Source organism: Scyliorhinus canicula, chromosome 11 (assembly GCF_902713615.1).
Source record: "Scyliorhinus canicula chromosome 11, sScyCan1.1, whole genome shotgun sequence".
NCBI classification, from domain to species: domain Eukaryota; kingdom Metazoa; phylum Chordata; class Chondrichthyes; order Carcharhiniformes; family Scyliorhinidae; genus Scyliorhinus; species Scyliorhinus canicula.
Genome location: NC_052156.1, coordinates 97520911 through 97544671, shown reverse-complemented (window position 1 = coordinate 97544671; position 23761 = coordinate 97520911). Strand labels below are relative to the sequence as shown.

The 23761-nt window shown below is 48.5% G+C and overlaps 1 protein-coding gene across 1 annotated transcript in view; it reads right to left on the bottom strand.

Moving 5' to 3' along the window:
- dldh (dihydrolipoamide dehydrogenase) overlaps positions 1-22167 on the bottom strand; it is a 72994-nt gene extending 50827 nt beyond the window's left edge. The window contains 3 exon segments of the mRNA XM_038812200.1: positions 13052-13131; positions 21398-21470; positions 22033-22167. Coding sequence (XP_038668128.1) covers positions 13052-13131; positions 21398-21470; positions 22033-22083 — 204 coding nt within the window. The 5' untranslated portion in view covers positions 22084-22167.
- Positions 22168-23761: the final 1594 nt, after the last annotated feature.

Here is a 23761-nt window from a genome sequence, read left to right as displayed (position 1 = left end):
GTCTGGGACCCTTCCTCCCTCATGAGCACCTTATAAATACCCGAGACTCTACCCTCCCCTTCGTCCCTCCCAGAGACTATTCTGTCTAGGATCCCCATTGGTGGGAGGCGCGGGAAAGATGGGACCTGTCTACGAACAAAGTCCCGCAACTGTAGGTATCTAAAATCATTTCCCCTTACCAACCCAAATTTCTCCTCCAAGCTCCTCAAACTCGCGAAGCTCCCTTCCAGGAACATATCACCCACCCTTCCCGCCCCTGCTCGCCGCCATACTCTGAACCCCCCATCCATACTGCCGGGGGCAAACCGATGGTTGTCGCAGATTGGCGCCCAGACAGACGCCCCCATCTCCCCCACATGCCTCCTCCACTGGCCCCATATCCGCAGGGTCGCCACCACTACCGGGCTGGTGGTGTACTTGGCCGGCGGCAGCGGTAAAGGAGCCGTGACCAGGGCTTCCAAACTGGAGCCCCTGCACGAAGCCGCCTCCACCCGCTCCCAAATAGACCCCGTACCCACCATCCACTTCCTTATCGTAGCGATGTTGGCCGCCCAGTAATAATTGACCAGACTCGGCAACGCCAGCCCTCCCTCGCTGCGGTTCCTCTCCAACATCGCCTTCTTCACCCGCTGAGACTTTCCCGCCCAGACAAAGCTCATGATCAGCCCGTTAACTCTTTTGAAGAAGGACTGTGGGATAAAGATCGGGAGGCACTGAAAAATAAACAAAAATCGAGGGAGGATTGTCATCTTTACAGTCTGCACCCTCCCTGCCAGCGACAGCGGGAGTGCATCCCATCTCCGAAACTCTCCCTTCATTTGCTCCACCACCCTGGCCAAATTTAACTTATGCAGCCTGCCCCAGTCTCATGCCACCTGGATTCCCAAATACCGGAAATTTTCCTCAACTAACCTAAACGGTAGCCCTCTCAATCTGTTCTCCTGGCCCCTTGCCTGTACCACAAACATTTCACTCTTGACCGTATTTAATTTGTATCCTGAGAACTGGCCGAACTCCCTCAGCATTCCCAGTATAGTTCCCATCCCGGCCACTGGGTCCGACACGTACAGGAGCAGGTCGTCTGCATAAAGAGAAACCCTGTGTTCAACCCCGCCCCTCACCATCCCCTTCCAACCCTCTGGCGGCTCTCAGCGCAATCGCCAGCGGCTCTATGGCCAGCGCAAACAGCAGCGGGGAGAGCGGGCAGCCCTGCCTGGTCCCTCGGTACAACCTAAAGTACTCCGACACTTCTCTGTTGGTCCTGACGCTGGCCCTCGGGGCCTGATATAATAATTTGATCCAATCCACCAATCCCTCCCCGAACCCAAACCGTCCGAGCACCTCCCATAGATATTCCCACTCCACCCGGTCAAAGGCCTCCTCGGCGTCCATAGCCACCACTACCTCCACCTCTCTACCCGCCGGGGGCATCATTATCACATTGAGCAATCTCCTCAGATTGGCCGCCAGCTGCCTACCTTTCACGAACCCCGTTTGATCCTCCCCAATCACCTCCGGTACACAGTCCTCCATTCTACCCGCCAGTACCTTTGCCAGGAGCTTGGCATCTACATTAATCAGGGAGATTGGCCTGTAGGACCCGCACACTTCCGGGTCTTTACCCCGCTTTAATATCAGAGATATGGTGGCTTGTGACATCGTCGGCGGCAGGGTCCCTCTGTCCCTTGCCTCATTGAAAACCCTCGCCAAGACCGGGCCCACCAGCTCCGAGAACTTCCTATAAAACTCTACTGGGTATCCATCCGGCCCCGGGGACTTCCCCGACTGCATGGCCTTTAGGCCCCCCAATACCTCCTCTACTCTAATCGGGGCCCCCAGCTCTTCCACTCGCCCCCCCCCCCCCCCCCCCCAACTGTTGGGAATGTTAACCCATCCAGAAACCTTTTCATCCCCTCCGGTTCTTCTGGCGGCTCCGAAGTATACAGCTTACGATAGAAGTCCCGGAATACCCTATTCAATTCTGCCGGATCCTCCACTTTGTGCCCCCCCTCGTCCCTCACTCTACCTATTTCCCTGGCCGCCTCCCTCCTCCTAAGTTGCTGCGCTAACAGTCTGCTAGCCTTTTCCCCATACTCGTACACCACTCCCCTCGCCTTCCTAAGCTGTTCCACGGCCCTGCTCGTGGATAGTGCCCCCAGTTCCGCCTGTAGCCTCTGCCTCTCCCTGAGTAAAACCTCCCCCGGGGAGTCCGCGTGCTCTTCATCTATCCGGCCCATTTCCCTGACCAATCTATCCATCTCTGCCCGGTCTGCCTTGGCTCTATGGGCCCCAATTGAAATCAGCTCCCCCCGCACTACTGCCTTTAGCGCCTCCCACACGGTCGCCGCTGAGACCTCCCCAGTGTCATTCACCTGCAGGTAATTTTTTATACATTTCCGAAGCCTCTCGCAGATCCCCTCCTCCGACAGCAGTCCCACATCTAGCCTCCATTGCGGGCGTTGATAACTCGCTCCCCCGAACTGCAGGTCCACCCAATGCGGGGCATGGTCTGAAATGGTAATTGCTGAGTAGTCCGTGTTCTTTACCTCCCCCATACAGTCCCTGCTTAGCACAAAGACATCTATCCTAGAATATACTTTGTGGACGTGCGAGTAAAACGAGTAGCCCCTTCCTGTTGGCTGTCCCTCTCTCCAGGGGTCCACTGCCCCCATTTGCTCCATAAACCCTTTCAGCTCCCTTGCCATTGCTGAGAGTCTACCCGTTCTGGGACACGACCGATCCAAAGTCGGGTCAAGGACCATGTTAAAGTCCCCTCCCATTATTAGCCTGCGAGAATCCAAGTCCGGGATCTTCCCCAGCACTCTTTTAATGAAGTCCACGTCATCCCAGTTCGGGGCATATATATTCACCAGCACCACTCTTCTCTCCTCCAGCCTGCCCCGTACCATCAGGTATCTGCCCCCCCTGTCTGCGGATATGCCCTCTGCCTCAAATTGCACGCGCTTGTTGATCATGATTGCCACCCCTCTGGACTTCGAGTCCAAGTCCGAGTGGAAGACCTGGCTAATCCAGCCCTTCCTTAGCCTGGTCTGGTCTGACACTTTCAGATGTGTCTCCTGCAACATAATTACGTCCGCCCTCAGGGCCCGCAAGTGCGCGAACACCCGCACCCTCTTAACCGGCCCATTCAGTCCCTTGACGTTCCAGGTGATCAGCCTGGTCGGGGGGCACATCCCACCCCCTCCACCCCGCCGGTCAGCCATAGCCTTTCTCGGGCCGGCCCCTGACCCGTGCGTCGCGCCCTTCCTGGCCCGCCCTATAGCTGCCTCCACCCTCGACCTCCTTTCCAGTGCCTATTTCAAGTCCCTCTCCCGTCAGCAGAACAACCCCCCCCTCCCCTAACCCCATCCCCCGATACCCCCACCATCTACTGGCTGTAACTTCCCCCCCCATCTGACTTCCTTGACTAGCCAATCTGCTAGCCCGGTGACTGAACACTCCGGCGCCTTCCTGTCCCATTCCCTTTGTTTCCCCGCCCTCCTCCCCACCCACTGGGGCAAGCCGGCTCCAGTGTCTTCCGCAAGCTGCACAAAAAGCCCAAACAGGGAAAAAAAAAAGGGAAAAAACATAGAAAAAAGAGAAAAAGCACATAAATGTCCATGAACAAAGGAAAGAGTCTCAAATGTTCCGCTTGGCCCCTTTGGCCCAGCAAACCGTTGAGCAGCAGTCCAGGCACATTCGGCGTTCCTCCCCACAGAAATCCTCGGGCCCTAACTCGCGTCCTTGGGGCCTCCTTTCGGGGCCAGCCCCAGGTCCCTCTCAAAATCCATCGCTTCTTCGGGCTCGGAAAAGTAGTGGTGTTGACCCTGGTGCGTGACCCATAGCCGAGCTGGGAACAGCAGACCAAACTTCACGTGCTTCTTGAACAGCACCTCCTTGACATTCTTAAAGGCTGCTCGCCGCCGAGCCACCTCCTGGCTTAGGTCCTGATAGATGCGGAGAACACTGTTATTCCATGTGCTGCTCCTGGCGCTCTTTGCCCACTGCAGCACCCGCTCCTTGTCCACGAACCTGTGGAACCTAATCACCATCGGGCGGGGGGGTCCGCCCAGCTGCCCCTGCCTTGCCTGCACCCTGTGTGCCCCCTCCAGCTCCAGCGGTCGCGGAAAGGCTTCGGCCCCCATCAGCTGCTTCAGCAGGTCTGCTACAAACGCTGCAGCATCAGCTCCCTCCGTCCCCTCCGGGAGGCCGACCATCCTCAGATTGTTCCTGCGGACTCTATTCTCCAGCTCCTCCACTCTGTCCAGCAGTCTTCTCTGCCGCTCTTTCAGGCCGTCCACTTCTAGCGCTGCAACCGTTTGCGCATCCGCCTGCTCCTCCACCGCTTCTCCCAGCTCCTTAACTTTAACATCCTGGGCGTCCAGCCTCTGGTTCAGCTGATCCACCGCTTTCTGGATTGGGTCCAAGCTGTCCCGCTTCAGCGCTTCAAAACTGGACTTCATTACCTGGAGCATGTTATCCAGCGCCAGCTGGATTGCTGAGTCCGGGGTCCCTGTGTCCACCATCTTAGGTCCCAGGTAATTTTCTTCCGGTCCTTGTCTCTGTCCCTTTTTCTCCTTCTGCCTTCTGGAATCCCGCTGTTCCATATGCCGCAGCCCGCTCCTCAGCACCTCCGCTGCCGCTTTCCTTCGCCCAGCTCCTTCAATTTTACCTCCTGGGCATCTGAAATGGGTCCAAGCTGTCCCTCCTCAGCAACTCCAAACTTTTTCTTTTTCCCTTTGTCCTGGAGGAAGGAAGGTCCGTGGGTCCGCCATCTTACCCTGCAGGTCAGCTTCCTCCTTTCCTCCGTCTCTCTCTCCTTCCTCCTCACCTGCTGGCCCCCCACACTTTCATCTTCTACAGCCCGCTCTCCTCTTCTGTTCCCGGCAGCCTTTTTGCCGCCTCCGTGGTCCCGCTATCGCGGGGAAACAGCTGTTCAGGCCCGCCGGAGTGAGAGCCCACCGAATGTGCGGCTCACTCGGACATCGCCGCCACCGGAAGTCCAACTAGCCAATTTCTGATCCACATCTCTAAATCACCCTCAATCCCCAGCCTCTGTATTTTCTGCAATAGCCGACCGTGGGGAACCTTATCAAACGCTTTACTGAAATCCATATACACCACATCAACTGCTCTACCCTCGTCTACCTGTTCAGTCACCTTCTCAAAGAACTCGATAAGGTTTGTGAGGCATGACCTACCCTTCACAAAACCATGCTGACTATCCCTAATCATATTATTCCTATCTAGATGATTATAAATCGTATCTTTTATAATTCTCTCCAAGACCTTACCCGGCTCACCGGCCTATAGTTACCGGGGTTATCTCTACTCCCCTTCTTGAACAAAGGGACCACATTTGCTATCCTGCAGTCCTCTGGCACTATTCCTGTAGCCAATGATGACCTAAAAATCAAAGCCAAAGGCTCAGCAATCTCTTCCCTGGCTTCCCAGAGAATCCTAGGATAAATCCCATCCGGCCCCAGGGACTTATCTATTTTCACCTTGTCCAGAATTGCCAACACGTCTTCCCTACGCACCTCAATGCCATCTATTCTAATAGCCTGGGTCTCAGCATTCTCCTCCACAATATTATCTTTTTCTTGAGTGAATACTGACGAAAAGTATTCATTTAGTATCTCGCTTATCTCCTCAGCCTCCACACACAACTTCCCACCACTGTCCTTGACTGGCCCTACTCTTACCCTAGTCATTCTTTTATTCCTGACATACCTATAGAAAGCTTTTGGGTTTTCCTTGATCCTACCTGCCAAAGACTTCTCATGTCCCCTCCTTGCTCGTCTCAGCTCTCTCTTTCTTGAACAAGCTCCACATATCCAGTGTGCCCAACCCTTGCAGCCTACTTCTCCAACCAACACATCCTAAGTCATGTCTAATGGCATCATAATTGCCCTTCCCCCAGCTATAACTCTTGCCCTGCGGGGTATACTTATCCCTTTCCATCACTAACGTAAAGGTCACCGAATTGTGGTCACTGTTTCCAAAGTGCTCACCTACCTCCAGATCTAACACCTGGCCTGGTTCATTACCCAAAACCAAATCCAATGTGGCCTCGCCTCTTGTTGGCCTGTCAACATATTGTGTCAGGAAACCCTCCTGCACACATTGTACAAAGAACGACCCATCTAATGTACTCGAACTATATCTTTTCCAGTCAATATTTGGAAAGTTAAAGTCTCCCATAACAACTACCCTGTTACTTTCGCTCTTTTCCAGAATCATCTTCGCCATCCTTTCCTCTACATCCCTAGAACTATTAGGTGGCCTATAGAAAACTCCCAACAGGGTGACCTCTCCTTTCCTGTTTCTAACCTCAGCCCATACTACCTCAGAAGAAGAGTCCCCATCTAGCATCCTTTCCGCCACCGTAATACTGTCCTTGACTAGCAGCGCCACACCTCCCCCTCTTTTGCCCCCTTCTCTGAGCTTACTAAAACACCTAAACCCCGGAACCTGCAACAACCATTCCTGTCCCTGCTCTATCCATGTCTCTGAAATGGCCACAATGTCGAAGTCCCAGGTACCCACCCATGCTGCCAGTTCCCCTACCTTATTTCGTATACTTCTGGCATTGAAGTAGACACACTTCAAACCACCTACCTGAACACTGGCACCCTCCTGCGAAGTCAAATCTGTGCTCCTGACCTCTATACTCTCAATCTCCCGTACCCCAAAACTACAATCCAGGTTCCCATGCCCCTGCTGAATTAGTTTAAACCCCCCCAAAGAGCACTAACAAATCTCCCCCCCAGGATATTGGTGCCCCTCAGGTTCAGATGTAGACCATCCTGTCTATAGAGGTCCCACCTTCCCCAGAAAGAGCCCCAGTTATCCAGAAATCTGAATCCCTCCCGCCTGCACCATCCCTGTAGCCACGTGTTTAGTTGCTCTCTCTCCCTATTCCTCATCTCACTATCACGTGGCACGGGCAACAACCCAGAGATAACAACTCTGTTTGTTCTCGCTCTGAGCTTCCATCCTAGCTCCCTAAAGACCTGCCTGACATCCTTGTCCCCTTTCCTACCTATGTCGTTAGTGCCAATGTGGACTACGACTTGGGGCTGCTCCCCCTCCCCCTTAAGGACCCGGAAAACACGATCCGAGACATCACTTACCCTTGCACCTGGGAGGCAACATACCAAACGTGAGTCTCTCTCGCTCCCACAAAATCTCCTATCTGTGCCCCTGACTATTGAGTCCCCAATTACTAATGTTCTACTCCTTTGCCCCCTTCCCTTCTGAGCAACAGGGACAGACTCCATGCCAGAGGCCCGTACCCCATGGCTTACCCCTGGTAAGTCGTCCCCCCCACAAGTATCCAAAACGGTATACTTGTTACTCAGGGGAACGACCGCAGGGGGTCCCTGCACTGACTGCTTCTTCCCAGTCCCTCTTACAGTCACCCATCTATCTCCAGTCTTTGTATAGAGAAATACAGCACAGAACAGGCCCTTCGGCCCACAATGTTGCGCCGAACTTTTGTCCTAGGTTAATCATAGAATTTTGGACAATTTGTCATGGCCAATCCACCCAACCTGCACATCTTTGGACTGTGGGAGGAAACCGGAGTACCCGGAGGAAACCCACGCAGTCACGGGGAGGATGTGCAGACTCCACACAGACAGTGACCCAAGTCGAAATCGAACTTGGGACCCTGGAGCTGTGAAGCAATTGTGCTATCCACAATGCTACCGTGCTGCCCTTAAGAAGTTAACCTACACTCCCTTATTCTACCCTAATCCAAGTACCTATCCAATAGCCGCTTGAAGGTCCATAAATTTTCCGACTCAACTACTACCACAGGCAGTGCATTCCATGCCCCAACTACTCTCTGGGTAAAGAACCTACCTCTGACATCCCCTCTATATCTTCCACCATTTATCTTAAATTTATGTCCCCTTGTAATGGTGTGTTCCACCCGGGGAAAAAGTCTCTGACTGTCTACTCTATCTATTCCCCTGATCATCTTATAAACCTCTATCAAGTCGCCCCTCATCCTTCTCCGTTCCAATGAGAAAAGGCCCAGCACCCTCAATCTTTCCTCGTATGACCTACTCTCCATTCTAGGCAACATCCTGGTAAATCTCCTCTGCACCTTTTCCAAAGCTTCCACATCCTTCCTAAAATGAGGTGACCAGAACTGCACACAGTACTCCAAATGTGGCCTGACCAAGGTTTTGTACAGCTGCATCATCACCTCACGGCTCTTAAATTCAATCCCTCTGCTAATGAACGCTAGCACACCATAGGCCTTCTTCACAGCTCTATCCACTTGAGTGGCAACTTTCAAAGAACAATGAACATAGACCCCAAGATCTCTCTGCTCCTCCACATTGCCAAGAACCCTACCATTAACCCTGTATTCCGCATTCAGATTTGTCCTTCCAAAATGGACAACCTCACACTTGTCAGGGTTAAACTCCATCTGCCACTTCTCAGCCCAGCTCTGCATTCTATCTATGTCTCTTTGAAGCCGACAACAGCCCTCCTCACTATCCACAACTCCACCAATCTTCGTATCATCTGCAAATTTACTGACCCACCCTTCAACTCCCTCATCCAAGTCGTTAATGAAAATCACAAACAGCAGAGGACCCAGAACTGATCCCTGCGGTACGCCACTGATAACTGGGCTCCAGGCTGAATATTTGCCATCCACCACAACTCTCTGTCTTCTATCGGTTAGCCAGTTTGTTATCCAACTGGCCAAATTTCCCACTATCCCATGCCTCCTTACTTTCTGCATAAGCCTACCATGGGGAACCTTATCAAATGCCTTACTAAAATCCATGTACACTACATCCACTGCTTTACCTTCATCCACATGCTTGGTCACCTCCTCAAAGAATTCAATAAGACTTGTAAGGCAAGACCTACCCCTCACAAATCCGTGCTGACTATCCCTAATCAAGCAATGCCTTTCCAGATGCTCAGAAATCCTATCCCTCAGTACCCTTTCCATTACTTTGCCTACCACCGAAGTAAGACTAACTGGCCTGTAATTCCCAGGGTTATCCCTATTCCCTTTTTTGAACAGGGGCACGACATTCGCCACTCTCCAATCCTCTGGTACCACCCCTGTTGACAGCGAGGACGAAAAGATCATTGCCAACGGCTCTGCAATTTCATTTCTTGCTTCCCATAGAATCCTTGGATATATCCCGTCAGGCCCGGGGGACTTGTCTATCCTCAAGTTTTTCAAAACGCGCAACACATCTTCCTTCCTGACAAGTATCTCCTCAAGCTTATCAGTCTGCTTCACGCTGTCCTCTCCAACAATATGGCCCCTCTCATTTGTAAATACTGAAGAAAAATACTTGTTCAAGACCTCTCCTATCTCTTCAGACTCAATACACAATCTCCCGCTACTGTCCTTAATCGGACCTACCCTCGCTCTAGTCATTCTCATATTTCTCACATATGTGTAAAAGGCCTTGGGGTTTTCCTTGATCCTACCCGCTAAAGATTTTTCATGCCCTCTCTTAGCTCTCCTAATCCCTTTCTTCAGTTCCCTCCTGGCTATCTTGTATCCCTCCAGCGCCCTGTCTGAACCTTGTTTCTTCAGCCTTACATAAGTCTCCTTCTTCCTCTTAACAAGACATTCAACCTCTCTTGTCAACCATGATTCCCTCACTCGACCATCTCTTCCCTGCCTGACAGGGACATACATATCAAAGACACGCAGTACCTGATCCTTGAACAAGTTCCACATTTCACTTGTGTCCTTCCCTGACAGCCTATGTTCCCAACTTCTGCACTTCAATTCTTGTCTGACAGCATTGTATTTACCCTTCCCCCAATTATAAACCTTGCCCTGTTGCTCGCACCTATCCCTCTCCATTACTAAAGTGAAAGTCACAGAATTGTGGTCACTACCTCCAAAATGCTCCCCCACTAACAAATCTATCACCTGCCCTGGTTCATTACCAAGTACTAAATCCAATATGGCCTCCCCTCTGGTCGGACAATCTACATACTGTGTTAGAAAAGCTTCCTGGACACACTGCACAAACACTACCCCATCCAAACTATTTGATCTAAAGAGTTTCCACTCTTTGGTGTAACTACTTCCCTGAAGCTCCTATCTATGACCCCCTCTGCCTCCCGAATGATCCGAAGTTCATCCAGCTCAAGCGGAATACAGGGTTAACGGTAGGGTTCTTGGCAATGTGGAGGAGCAGAGAGATCTTGAGGTCTATGTTCATAGATCTTTGAAAGTTGCCACTCAAGTGGATAGAGCTGTGAAGAAGGCCTATGGTGTGCTAGCGTTCATTAGCAGAGGGATTGAATTTAAGAGCTGTGAGGTGATGATGCAGCTGTACAAAATCTTGGTCAGGCCACATTTGGAGTACTGTGTGCAGTTCTGGTCACCTCATTTTAGGAAGGATGTGGAAACTTTGGAAAAGGCGCAAAGGAGATTTACCAGGATGTTGCCTCGAATGGAGAGTAGGTCTTACGAGGAAAGGTTGAGGGTGCTAGGCCTTTTCTCATTAGAACGGAGAAGGATGAGGGGCAACTTGATAGAGGTTTATAAGATAGAGTAGACAGTCAGAGACATTTTCCCCAGGTGGAACAAACCATTACAAGGGGACATAAATTTAAGGTAAATGGTGGAAGATATAGGGGGGGGATGTCAGAGGTAGGTTCTTTACCCAGAGAGCAGTGGGGGCATGGAATGCACTGCCTGTGGAAGTAGACCTTCAAGCAGCTATTGGATAGGTACATGGATTAGGGTAGAATAATAGAGTGTAGATTAATTTCTTCTTAAGGGCAGCATGGTAGCATTGTGGATAGCACAATTGCTTCACAGCTCCAGGGCCCCAGCTTCGATTTCGACTTGGGTCACTGTCCGTGTGGAGTCTGCACAACCTCCCCATGTGTGCGTGGGTTTCCTCCGGGTACTCCGGTTTCCTCCCACAGTCCAAAGATGTGCAGGTTGGGTGGATTGGCCATGATAAATTGCCCTTAGTGTCCAAAATTCTATGATTAACCTAGGACAAAAGTTTGGCACAACATCGTGGGCCGAAGGGCCTGTTCTATGCTGTATTTCTCTATTTCTATTTCTAATTATCCAAGTAACTTAAATCCTCCATCCTACACCATCCCTGTAGCCACGTGTTAAACTGCACTCTCTCCCTGTTCCTCACCTCGTTAGCACGTGGCACTGGCAGCAAAGCACAGATGACAATATGGTCTGTCCTGGCTCTCAGCTTCCACCCTAGCTCCCCGAATTCCTGTTTTACACCCCCGTCCCTTTTCCTACCTATATCGTTGGTACCGATGTGTACCCCCTCGCCGTTCAGGATCCTGAAAACACAATCAGAGATGTCACAGACCTTGGCACCCGAGGCGGCAATACACCAACCATGAGCCTCTATCGTTACCACATAACCGCCTATCTGTTCCTCTAACGATAGAGTCTCCAATAACTAAAGCTCTCCTCCCTTCCCTTCTGAGCCACAGAGACAGACTCAGTCCCAGAGACCTGATCACCGTGACTTACATCTGATAGGTTCCTTCTAGTCGCAGTGACTGCACCCGAGGCAAATCACTCCCCGCAACAGCCAATCAGTGATGCCGCTCTGCCGCACTCTGCAGGATACTTGCCTCAACTCGTCTCCATAGTCTATCCTCACTGAAAGCTCCTTCCAGTCGCAGTGACTGCATCTGAGGCAAATCACTCCCCACAATAGCCAATCAGTGATGCCGCTCTGCTGCCCTCTGCATGTCAAATGTCCATGATATTTTAAGAAGTTGCTTACTTGGACCCCAACACCACAAGTCTCTGTGGACCGCCACTGTTTACAGCTTTGCACCAGAGTACAGGAGGGAGATAGAGAACATAGTGGTACGGTGCAATGACAACAATCTAAGGTCAGCAAAACTAAGGAGCTGCTTATTGGCTTCCGGAAGTGAAGGGCCGTACATGCCTCTGCCTGCATCAATGGTGCCGAGGTGGGGGTGTTTGACAGCTTCAAATTACCAACAATCTGTCCTAGTCCACCCACGGTGACGCTACAACCAAGAAAGCACAATAGCACCACTGCTTTCTCATGTCCACATCAACTCTTACCAATTTTTATAGATGCACCGTAGAAAGCATCCTATCTCGCTGCATCACAGCCTGGTATGGCAACTGCTTGGTCCAAGACCACAAGAAACTAGAGAGAGTCATGAATATAGCCCAATCCATCACGCGAACCCACCTCCCAGGCATTAACTCTGTCCACACCTCCCACTACCTTGGGAAAGCAGGCAGCATAATCAAAGACCTCTGCCACCAGGTTATTCTCTCTTACAACCTCTCCCATCAGGCAGAAGATACAAAAGTAACAGATTCAAAAACAGCTTCTTCCCCACTACATTACCAGACTTCTGAATGGTCCTCTTATGGACTGAACTGATCTCTCCACGCATCTTCTCTATTGTTCTAGCAGTACACTCAATATGCTTCACCCAATGTCCATGTCTATGTATTTACATTGTGGGGCGGCACAGTGGCGAGAGTGGCTCACACTGTTGCCTCATGGCGCTGAGGACCCGGGTTCGATCCCAGCCCTGGGTCACTGTCCGTGTGGAGCTTGCACATTCTCCCCGTGGATCTCACCCCGACAATCCAAAAAGATGTGCAGATTGGGAGTAATTGGCCACACTAAATTGCCCCTTAAGTGGAAAAAAAGGAATTGGATACGCTATAGTTTGTTTACATTGTGTATTTATTATATGTCCTACGTTTTTCATGTATGAAACGATCTACCTGAACTGTACGCAGAACAATTCTTTTCACTGTACCTTGGTACGTGACAATAAGTTAAAAGGTCCAGTTTTTAAATCCTTTTTGGGTCCAAAGTGAATGACCTCATATTTGCTTACACCGAATTATTTTCCACAGTTTGGTCAATTCATTAATCAATTCATCTTTATAATTCCATCTATACTACTTACAATACCACCTCTGTATCATTGGATATGTAGCTTTCATTGAGGCATGATATGTTAATTTACATTTAATGAGCTAATTTTGACTTACCTTAAACCCCAACTGTGCAGCCTTAATGGCAGCAACATATCCTCCTGGCCCCGAACCCACCACTGTGACATCGGCATCAACTGGAATGGAAAACAGAATACTTTCAGCATGAGCTTTCAGCATTGAAAATATTACTCCCAATACCAGGCAGAGTCTCCATACAGACTGTCTGATACATATTGGAATGAGACAAGCAAGTACAAGGCTATGGGGTATGGGAAGGTGGAATTCAGTCCACAGGAACACAAAAACTTTGAAGCAGGGATGGCAAAATTACCAAAAAAGCTACTTAATACACATTTTGGTAGATTAGTGTTGAGTACAATAAACATCTACTTAATAATGTAAAGTAAGTAAAGTCACGATAGTCCCAGATGACCATAGGCTACTTTCCCCTTTGAGCGGGAGAGCTAACTGGTGGTGATTTAACTCGAGGCTCACCATACTTCAGGCAAGAGGCAAGGTTGACAAAGCAGGCCTTGCTGAATCATTCAAATACTGATTACAATGACGCAATTTGGAAGACTCAGATTTTGTTTTCTAGTCCTGAAATGCTTAACATGAAAAACCTAAAGCAGCTGAGGGGACTGGACTGACTCACCACTAGTCACAGATTATTCAGCTGTCACGACCATTTAAGTGGCTTTTCACATTATTTAAATATATTGTCAAACATTAGATTAGAATAAAGCCATTGCCTCAAGAGGTCATATGATGTGAGCACAGGAACGGCTGTGTTTTCAAGAGCTCAGGCTCTGCTCATCTTTCAATCATTGTTTTTATCCTTGTGCCCATCTTTTTTTCCCATCTTTTCTTGGTCTGCATAGTTTTTGCGATGTGCCGTGAGCTGTTGTTCTATGTTTCAACTGAGCCAAGATGAAAGTTTGATTCGTGGCAGCTAGAGGGAGTTCGGGTGGGCTTTATCTTTGGTGGCATGGCTGCTTTTGAAAGGATTCCCACCTTGATGGTATGGTGTTAACCAGCAAATTATGCTGCTTGCGATGAAGTTGATCCATTTGATAATCTTGACTGTGTTCCAGAATTTCAAAGCCAAATTTTCAGAGGTGTGTGCTTAATGAGGGGCTTGTAACAGAGAGCATTGGCATTGGGCAAATTCGCTGGAGCACAATAAATCAGGTCTCCGAGGCTTGGGGTAGGGTTGGCCTTCTGACCTCTGATTTTGTGGGGTCCTGTTCCTGGTGTCGAGCGAGGGGCTAGGGTTGCCCGAGTCGGCTGGGGGCATTCCTCCCCCCCCACACACACACACCCCTTGCTGGAGCCTCAGTTGATGCCCACCTGGGCTTGGTCGAGACAGCATGCTGGAAATAATGAGTCTTTGGGTTCTGCTGGTTGGAATCCTTGAGAATCTGAAGAGTACTCACCATTTTGGATCCTGCTTTATCTTAGATGTCTACTTTCTTTGTACGCCAATGAGGTGGTCCTTATCCTGATGTTGACCTTGCTCCTCAGTTATCCTGGACTTTTCATGCTGACCATAATGTTGGTCCATTAATGTTGTTAATTTATTTGTTTGCAGGGAAGTAAATATTTTAGGTGTGATGGATAGAAATCTTGATTTTAATATACAATAAGTGAAATGAAATGAAAATCGCTTATTGTCACGAGTAGACTTCAGTGAAGTTACTGTGAAAAGCCCCTAGTCGCCACATTCCGGCGCCTGTCCGGGGAGGCTGGCACGGGAATCGAACCGTGCTGCTGGCCTGCTTTAAAAGCCAGCGATTTAGCTGAGTGAGCTAAACCAGCCCCTAAACCAGCCCCAGTTTAAAAGGAAGAAATGGTTCAGAATCAAAATGGTTTATTAAGGTCACACAGTTCAAACAAAGTGAAAACTGCTGAATAGCATGAGGATGATCAAATTAAAACTCCAGATAGACACATTCGTTAGTATGTAAATCTAGGCAGTATTCCTCGTTCAGTTTTCATAAGAACTGATAAAGCTTGGTGGGAACGGAATATCAGTCACACCATATCAAAATTTGATAGGCAGCCATTTCAATCAAATTAAATGAACTATAATTATTATGACCCAATCACAGACAGAATGGGGACAGAACATTAACGATAGCAATTACCTTAAAAAAGATGCCGGTTTGAACAATTCATCCCGGAATCATCTTGCTTCATTTCTTTAACTATTTCCTGCGCTTTGCTCTGAAAGCCATGTTGTCTATTTTCAACTTCTCTGTATTGTGTATTTTAATTTGAAGAAATCATCAAGAACTATAATTTGCATCGAATTCAACTCAGTCATCTGTATTTGCTTGGATAAAATGAACTTTTAAAAACCTCTGTATTTGCAAGCAAACTGACCTGATCAAGAGACATCCGAAAACTGACTGAATAAAGCTACTATTTACTTCATGCATGAAGCTCAAGTTTTAAGTTCTGTTGAGTACATATAGTGCGACGACACACAAGATATATTAACCAAAGTACAGATCTATCAGTGATGAACTGCACTGTTGGCGATCCTGACTTTAGACAGTTATATCATCGGTGGGGTGGGTGGGGTTAGAGAGATAAAAACGAGCAGAAGCAATGCAGGGAGTAGTAGAAGATTGCGTGGGCAGTTAGGTAAGGTTAGTTTTGACCTCACCATGTTGGAGGCCGGCCCTCCCCCCATGGTCAGTTACTATTTTCTCTTTTTTTGTTCTTCAGGCCCAGGTGGACCGTGTATTATCCTGTTGAGGACTGGGGTTTGTTTGACTCCTCTTTAGGGAGGAGTCAGTTGTTTTCCTTGATGGGGGTCACCCTGTTTGATTGTTCCAATTGCTTTTTATGCTTTCTGTGGGAGGCCCTAGTTTGAGTACAAGGCTTCCCGATACCCTGCCTTCTTTGTCATTGTCATCTTGTGGTTACACGGTGCTGGGTCTGGGTAAAAGTTTAAAATAATCTGCAATGGTGAGTTGATTTCCCCCTTAACTCTGGGGTCCTCAGGGTATTATTTTCTTCTTCTGTCATTGTTTTTGAAGTTATGGGTGTGATTTTGGCCGGTAATATTGCCTGTATCCTGTTCGGGTACTGACAGGCAGTTATCTGTGGAAGGAACTTGTTGGGGATTTTATCCTTGATTTATCCGGATTAGTTTGTTTCCAATTATGTAATTATTATTATGTGCTGCATAATATCTGTCGTACATTGATACCTGTAGCGATCTTTCTGCTTATGCTTGTTGAGGTGATTTTTGTAAACAAATTTGACAATTCCAATTTTAAAAAAGCCACTGCCTCAAATTCTTACACTACACATTTAGGCTTTATAAGGATGTTGAAGAATGTTACTGAGAAATTATTACAATTATTACTATTATAGTGGGATCGACAAAATAAGTCCCACTGGCTGCCGCAGTCCCCAGCCCCTCCCCCCATTTGCTTCCTCCCAACAAATCCCTGTTCCCAAGCAAGCACGGACCATTCAATAAATAACTACAGACTTCCAAGGAAACTACTCGGGCTTCAAATGTCACCCTCACATTAGAGATTGCGCATCAGATTGGCAGCAGTTTCATCACAAATAAATACATACAGCAAACTCGTTGAAGGACAGACAATGGAGTTAAAATTGACATTGGACATAGAATTTACAGTGTAGAAGGCCATTCAGCCCAACGAGTCTGCACCGGCCCGTGGAAAGTGCCACTCAAATCCACTCAAATCCACGCTTCCTCCATCCAATCCCCTTAACCCAGTAACCCCAATTAATCTTTTTGGATACCAAGGGCAATTTAGCATGGCCAATCCACCGAACCATCTTTGGACTGTGGGAGGAAACTGGAGCACCCATGCAGACACGGGAGAAAGTGCAGACTCCACACAGACAGTGACCCAAGCTGGGAATCGAAGCTGGGACCCTGGGGCTGTGAATCAACTGTGCTAACCACTACGCTAACATGCAGACATAAAGCATGTCTTAAATGAAGTTTTCCATTGAACTGGTTTCAGCAAATATCGACTAGAATCAAGTTTGGAAACATCCTAGGAAAAGTTGTGACAAGCAGATGCAAAGTGACAAGAGTTTGGTAGGAGGCCAAGTGTTCTGGACCTTGCTTCATAAACTCATGATGTGGCAGTTTATAGCTGACCTTGGAACCACCCGAGTAGCAGGGAATGGAGCTATTCTCTTGCCCCCATACCCATTTTGAGGACTAATAAAAACAGAAGGAGATTCAAAGGAACATCTTTAAGATACAACGGGTGGAATCTCCAGAGGCATTCTTTGAGGAAATAACAATATGCTGTTGATAAAGGGATGTACTTATACTTCCAGACGGCATTTGATAAAGTGTTACATAAAAGGTTATCCCGAAAATCACAAGCTCATGGTATAGGGGTAACATATTGGCATGAATAAAAGATTGGCTAACAGAGCGTATGCATAATTTCAAGTTGGCAGGATGTAATGGGTGGTGTGCCACAGAGATCAGTGCTGGGACCTCAACTGTTGATATTTTGACTTGGCTGTCAAATTGCTGATACAAAAAGAATCATAGGATTTACAGTGCAGGAGGCCATTCAACCCATTGAGTCTGCACCAGCCCTTGGAAAGAGTACCCTCTAAGCCCACACCTCCACCCTCCGTAACCCAGTAACCCCACCTCACCTTTTGTTTTGGACTCTAAGGGCAATTTAGCATGGCCAATTCACCTAACCTGCACATCTTTGGACTGTGGGAGGAAACAGGAGCACCCGGGGGAAACCCACGCACACACGGGGAGAATGTGCAGACTCCGCACACAGTGACCCAAGCCGGGAATCGAACCTGGGACCCTGGAGCTGTGAAGCAATTGTGCTAACCACTATGCTACCGTGCTGCCCTGTGAAGTCTAAACCTCACCTATGATGCAACGGGGGGACTCCTTGGATGTCTCCCCACACTGACTACATGGGAATTCCCTGGGGAGAAAGTGGGGTTGGAGGAGCCTCCAGGGTATGATCAGAGATCTCGGCCAAATACAATCACTAAAAATTGTGCCATAGGCCATAATAAAAACACTGAGCTTTATCTCTGGAGGGGTAATACTGAAATGTTAAATCCGTATTTAATGCCGATTAGCCACATTTATAGTACTGTGTGCAGTTCTGGTCACCACATTATAAAAGGATACAGAGGCACCAGAGAAGATGATCCAAAAATGTGTGGGTCACTTTTCTCTTCAAAACAGGAAGTTGGGGGCAATTGATTAGAGACCTTTCAAATTCTGAAAGATTCTGAATGAGTGGCTACAGATAGAATGTTTCTTCTTCTGGGGAAGAGTGTAACTAGAGACCGTCAATATGAGACAGTCACCAAGAAATCCAATTGGAAATTCAGAAGAAACTTCTTCACCAAGAGAATGTGGAACTCAGTCACAGGGAGCGAGCAAAGTGAATAGTATAGATCAGTCTTTGTAAGAACTATTGTGGGATAATGTTGCTCTCTGTGCCAGGGAAAGCACCATACCACATCATACTGGACAGAATGTAAGGGACGGTAGAAGATATTTTAAGGGACAATCAGGCAAGATTTTGCCAAGAAAGATCTTGTGTGGATCAGATAGCAGTCTTACGGATAATTGGAGTGGAACTCATCGATCTACGTTAATTTTGCAGACTACAAAAAGGCACCTGACAGCATTGCACAAAACACTGTGGAGATAACGAGCAATAGCATTCCAGGGAAAATAATCTCCCTCGTGAATAATACCCATGATGGAATGAGCTGTTGAGTCTTGCATAGAGGAGCCGTCTGATAGATTCAACGTACAAACTGGCATGAGACAAGGTTGTTCTGATGTCACCATTCCTATTTTTGCTCGCGATTGATTGGATTTTGAGGCAAACATCCGAAGAACGAAGAAATGGACCTTCACATAACAGCTGAAAGATTTAGACTTTGCTGTGGAGTTAGCTTTATTATCACACCACCACATACAGATGAACGGTAAAACCTGTCACTTGACGCAAATATTGGCCAAAGTTGACCTTAACATCAAGATGGTGCAAAAAAAAGATAATGCGAATACACACCAGAAACAACTCCATTTAAGATAATGAGCACCAAGCTGGATGAAGCCACGTCTTTTACCTATCTAGGCAATGGCGTAAGTACTACCGGTGGGACAGACGAGGATGTAAAGATGAGAATTGGGAAGGCTAGAACAGCATTGGTCACTCTCTCCAACATCTAGAAATCAAGAGAGATCGCCAAGGCCACAAAGCTAAAGATCTCCAACTCCAACATAAAGTCTGTTTTCCTTTATGACTCTTAAACCTGAAACATGGAGGACCACCAAAACAATGTTGAAAATCTAAACCTTCAACAGGTGCCTCAAGAGAGGATACACTGCCCAAATACCATCAATAATATTAAGCTGATTCCAGGGATGGCTGGACTATCATACGAGGAGAAATTGACTAGGTTGGGATTGTTCTCGCTGGAGTTCAGAAGAATGAGGGGGGGATCTCATAGAGACTTAAAATTTTAACGGGACTAAACAGGATAGATGCCGGGACGATGTTACCAATGATGGGTGTGTCCATAACCAGGGGTCATAATCTAAGGATTCAGGGCAAACCATTTCGGACAGATGTAAGGAGACATTTCTTCACACAGAGTGATGAGCCTGTGGAATTCATTGCCACAGGAAGTAGTTGATGCTAAAATATTGAATGTATTCAAGAGGCAGCTAGATATAGTACTTGGGGTGAATGGGATCAAAGGCTATGGGGAAAAAGCGTGATTAGGCTTTTAAATTGGATGATCAGCCATGATCGTGATGAATGGCGCAGCAGGCTCGAAGGGCCAAAAGGCCTCCTCCTGCTCCTATCTACTATGTCTCTATGTAAGCTCTGGGAGACGACATAACAATGGACAGCACAGTGACACAGTGCTTTGCACTGCAGCCTCACAGCACCAGGGATCCGGGTTCAATTCCTGTGTGGAGTTTGTACATTCTCCCCATGTCTGTGTGGGTTTCCTCCAGGCGCTCCAGTTTCCTCTTTCAGTCCGAAGATGTGCAGGTTAGGTGAATTGCTAAATTGCCCCTTAGGGGGTCCAAGAGGGTAGATGGGGTTTCTGGGTTATGGGAATAGAGTGGGGAGTGGGGGCTCTTTCAAAGGGTCAGCGCAGACTCAATGGGCACTGTAGTGATTCCAAGACCCGATAGTCCCCCAAATCAAAAAGGTGAAAGTGGAATTGAATAGACCACTGAGGAAGCTGTGGAACCACGTTACACAGCAAGCTCTCACATGGAACCTGCAAGGAAAGAGAAAGCCAGACTAAGAAACACATGGATGTGGAATACAGAAAAGGAGATGAGAGCCAAGGGTTATACATGACAACAACTGGAGAGTTTGGCCCAAAACAGGATTAAAGAGAGAATGGGTGGCACGGTAGCACAGTGGTGAGCAATGTTGCTTCACACGCCACCAGGGACCCAGGTTCGATTCCTAACTTGGGTCACTGTCTCTGTGGAGTCTGACCGTTCTCCCCGTGTTGATGATAGAATTTACAGTGTAGAAGGAGGCCATTCGGCCATCGGGTCTGCACAGCTCTTGGAAAGAGCACCCTACCCAAGCCCACACCTCCACCCTATCCCTATAACCCAGTAACCCAACCCAACACTACAGGCAATTTTGGACACTAAGGGCAATTTAGCATGGCCAATCCACCGAACCTGTCCCAACATCCCCACATCTTTGGACTGTGGGAGGAAACCGGAGCACCCGGAGGAAACCCACACAGACACGGGGGAGAACATGCAGACTCTGCACAGAGTGACCCAAGCCGAGAATCGAACTTGGGACCCTGGAGCTGTGAAGCAGCCCCCATGCTACCTACGTGTCTGCGTGGGTTTCCTCGGAGTGCTCCGGTTTCCTCCCACAAGTCCCGAAATACTTGTTAGGTGAATTGGACATTCTGAATTCTCCCTCAGCGTACCCAACAGGCACCGGAGTGTGGCGACTCAGGAATTTTCACAGTAACTTAATTGCAGTGTCAATGTAAGCCTACTTGTGACACTAATAAAGATTATTATTTTTGTCAGGAGTTATGCTCAGTCAAGGAGTGAAAAAGTCAAGACGACTAATTGAACTGTATAACTTTAGTTCTGGAAACCATCACTTAATTCCCAGCAGTCCTTACACAGTATTTTCCTGCTCCCTTTTGCAAACAATAACCAATTTTTCATCAAAATCAAATTTTCATCAACAAACCCTTGAATTAATTATCAGTGTCTAAAGTTACGACGGTTAAAAAACACAGTAAAATTAGTGCACACCAGCCGCTCAGTGATTAATGAAAGGTGAGAAATTCACACCTAACAGGGTCTGAGTGCACGTACCATACCTGGTGCAACATCGGTATAGGTCCGCAGTGTGACTGCTGTAAGGCCTTGGAGTCTGCGACAAGCATGTCCAGTCTGTACAAAACACATCCCAATTTCAGTAAAACTTGAATCAGCCTCTCAAAACCACTGATGATAAAACTGGACAAAACCACATTCTTACTCGGGTCACAATTATTTTATTTGCTGCAGATGTGCAGACTGTCTGGATTTTAAATCAAAATCAGCATTGGTGTGTGAGGTTAGATATAAACACAAAGATCGTTCAACTAAACTAATTATTTAACTTAAATTTCTGCAAGATAAGTTTACAAGTATCCAATGTATTCAGACGTTTACATCAACATGACAATCACAGCAGTAAACCAGTATATTAACAAATTAGAGAGCGAAATGCTGTGGGTTCCAGGCCCTTTGGGCGGGGGGGGGGGGGGGGGGGGAAGAGAAGGCCGGTAAGAGTGAGGAGTAGAACGGTGGCTATAGCCAGGCCCCACCACGCCGGCATCCCCCAGAAACGGCATCCCCCAGAAACGGCATCCCCCAGAAACAGCGGCCCCGGGAAAGGGGAGCGGGCCCCCCGGGAGAGGGGAGCGGACCCCCCGGGAGAGGGGAGAGGGGAGCGGGGCCCGTTGCTGACCTTGAGCAGTTGCCGGGACATTAGGTTGCAGCTTTGCATCTTCCCAGCCATAACCCGGAAGCACTTCACCGCCCTGCCCCCAGCTCTGATTGGCTGCGGCAGAAGGGGCGGGACTAAGGAACAAGTCCCATGATCCTCGGCGCCCGATATAATACTTCCCAACACCCAGCCCCCCCCCCCCACACACACAGCCCCTCCACCTCCCAACGCCTCCCCTAACAACCCCCTCTCTGTCCCAACATCCAGCTCCCAGCCCCTCCAAATACCCAGCCCCAACCCTTACCAACACCCAGCCCCTTCCCCGCACCAATCCCTTCCCAGCCCCACCCCAAAAACCCAGCCCTTTCCCCCAAAACCCAGCCCCCAAACCCTCCCCCTCCCAAAACCCAGCCCCTCAACCTAGCCCCTTCCCCATCCCAACACCCAGCCTCTCCCCCCAACACCCAGCCCCTCCCCCCGTCATAATATGCGCCCATGCACATCAGAGGTAAAAGCAGGCGGTGACAAACACCCAGGTGAGCCAATCAACATACAGAACAACACAACCAATCACCAGAGGGGAGGCTTCCAACACACAAGGCATCAGCACTCTGCGTCTTTCCACTGGTGACAACTGTAATGACAGTTCGGGTGTATGATGCGCTATCAATTGCACTTAAAGACTCGAATCGGTACAAGAGAGGCTTTATTACAGTTAGATGTTTATCCTCCGACTGCAGCTGGTAGAATGGCAGCTCAGGAGAACTCATACATATTTATACGGCTCCCTATGGGCGGAGCTAGCCGGCAGTTGGGTCATCCCCTAATACAGGCACCCACACAATTACACAGTGGTGGATCACCACAGTGTACAAATCATTCAACACCTACACGTGGATCAGAGCTAGCCTGGTCTAGATAGAGTTAGTTTACTTAGAGTAGTAGAGAGTTAACCCACAGGTAGCAGTGTGCTTCGTTACTGAAGTTCAATAAATCTTATTGAACCAATGCCTACGTTTGGTGTATACTTTATCGTTTATCTGCATCGTTTTGCAGTCAGTGTTACCCCAGGGTGAATAACACGACATGATACCAGGGTTGGCTACTGCTTCTAAGTAATTTACCTTTGAAAATTCACTGACGACCAGCAACTGCCTTCCAGCGGCATGAAAAAGATCCAGAGACCTCCACAGCTCTGCATCTCCGTAAATCTTGGTGCCAACTGGCGGGTCTTCAAGCAGAAATTCAGTCTATACATTGAGGCCTCAGGCCTCGAAAGTGCGTCCGATGCCCGAAACATCGAGCTGCTACTATGGAGTGCGGGGACCAGGCCATCCAAATCTTCAATTCGCTCGCTTTTGCCAACGGTGAGGACAAGACCAAGTTCCAGACCGTGTTAGCCAAATTCGACAGTCACTGTGAAGTCGAAACGAACGAAAGCTTTGAGCGTTATGTCTTCCAGCAGCGCCTTCAGGGTAAGGATGAACCTTTCCAGTCTTTTCTCACTCATCTTCGCATTCTAGCACAATCCTGTAACGGTGACACCGCTGACTCCTTCATCAAGGATCAGATCGTGTTTAGCATCCACTCCGACACCCTGCGGGAGCAGCTCCTAAAAATAAAAAATATGACCCTGCCAGTGCAAAGTCCATGAACAGGCGAAAAGTTGCTATTCTGGCCTTAAGTTGGCAGAACAGGACCAACTTGCCTCCCACGAGGCTGAGAGTGTACAGGCTATGCCTGAATGTGG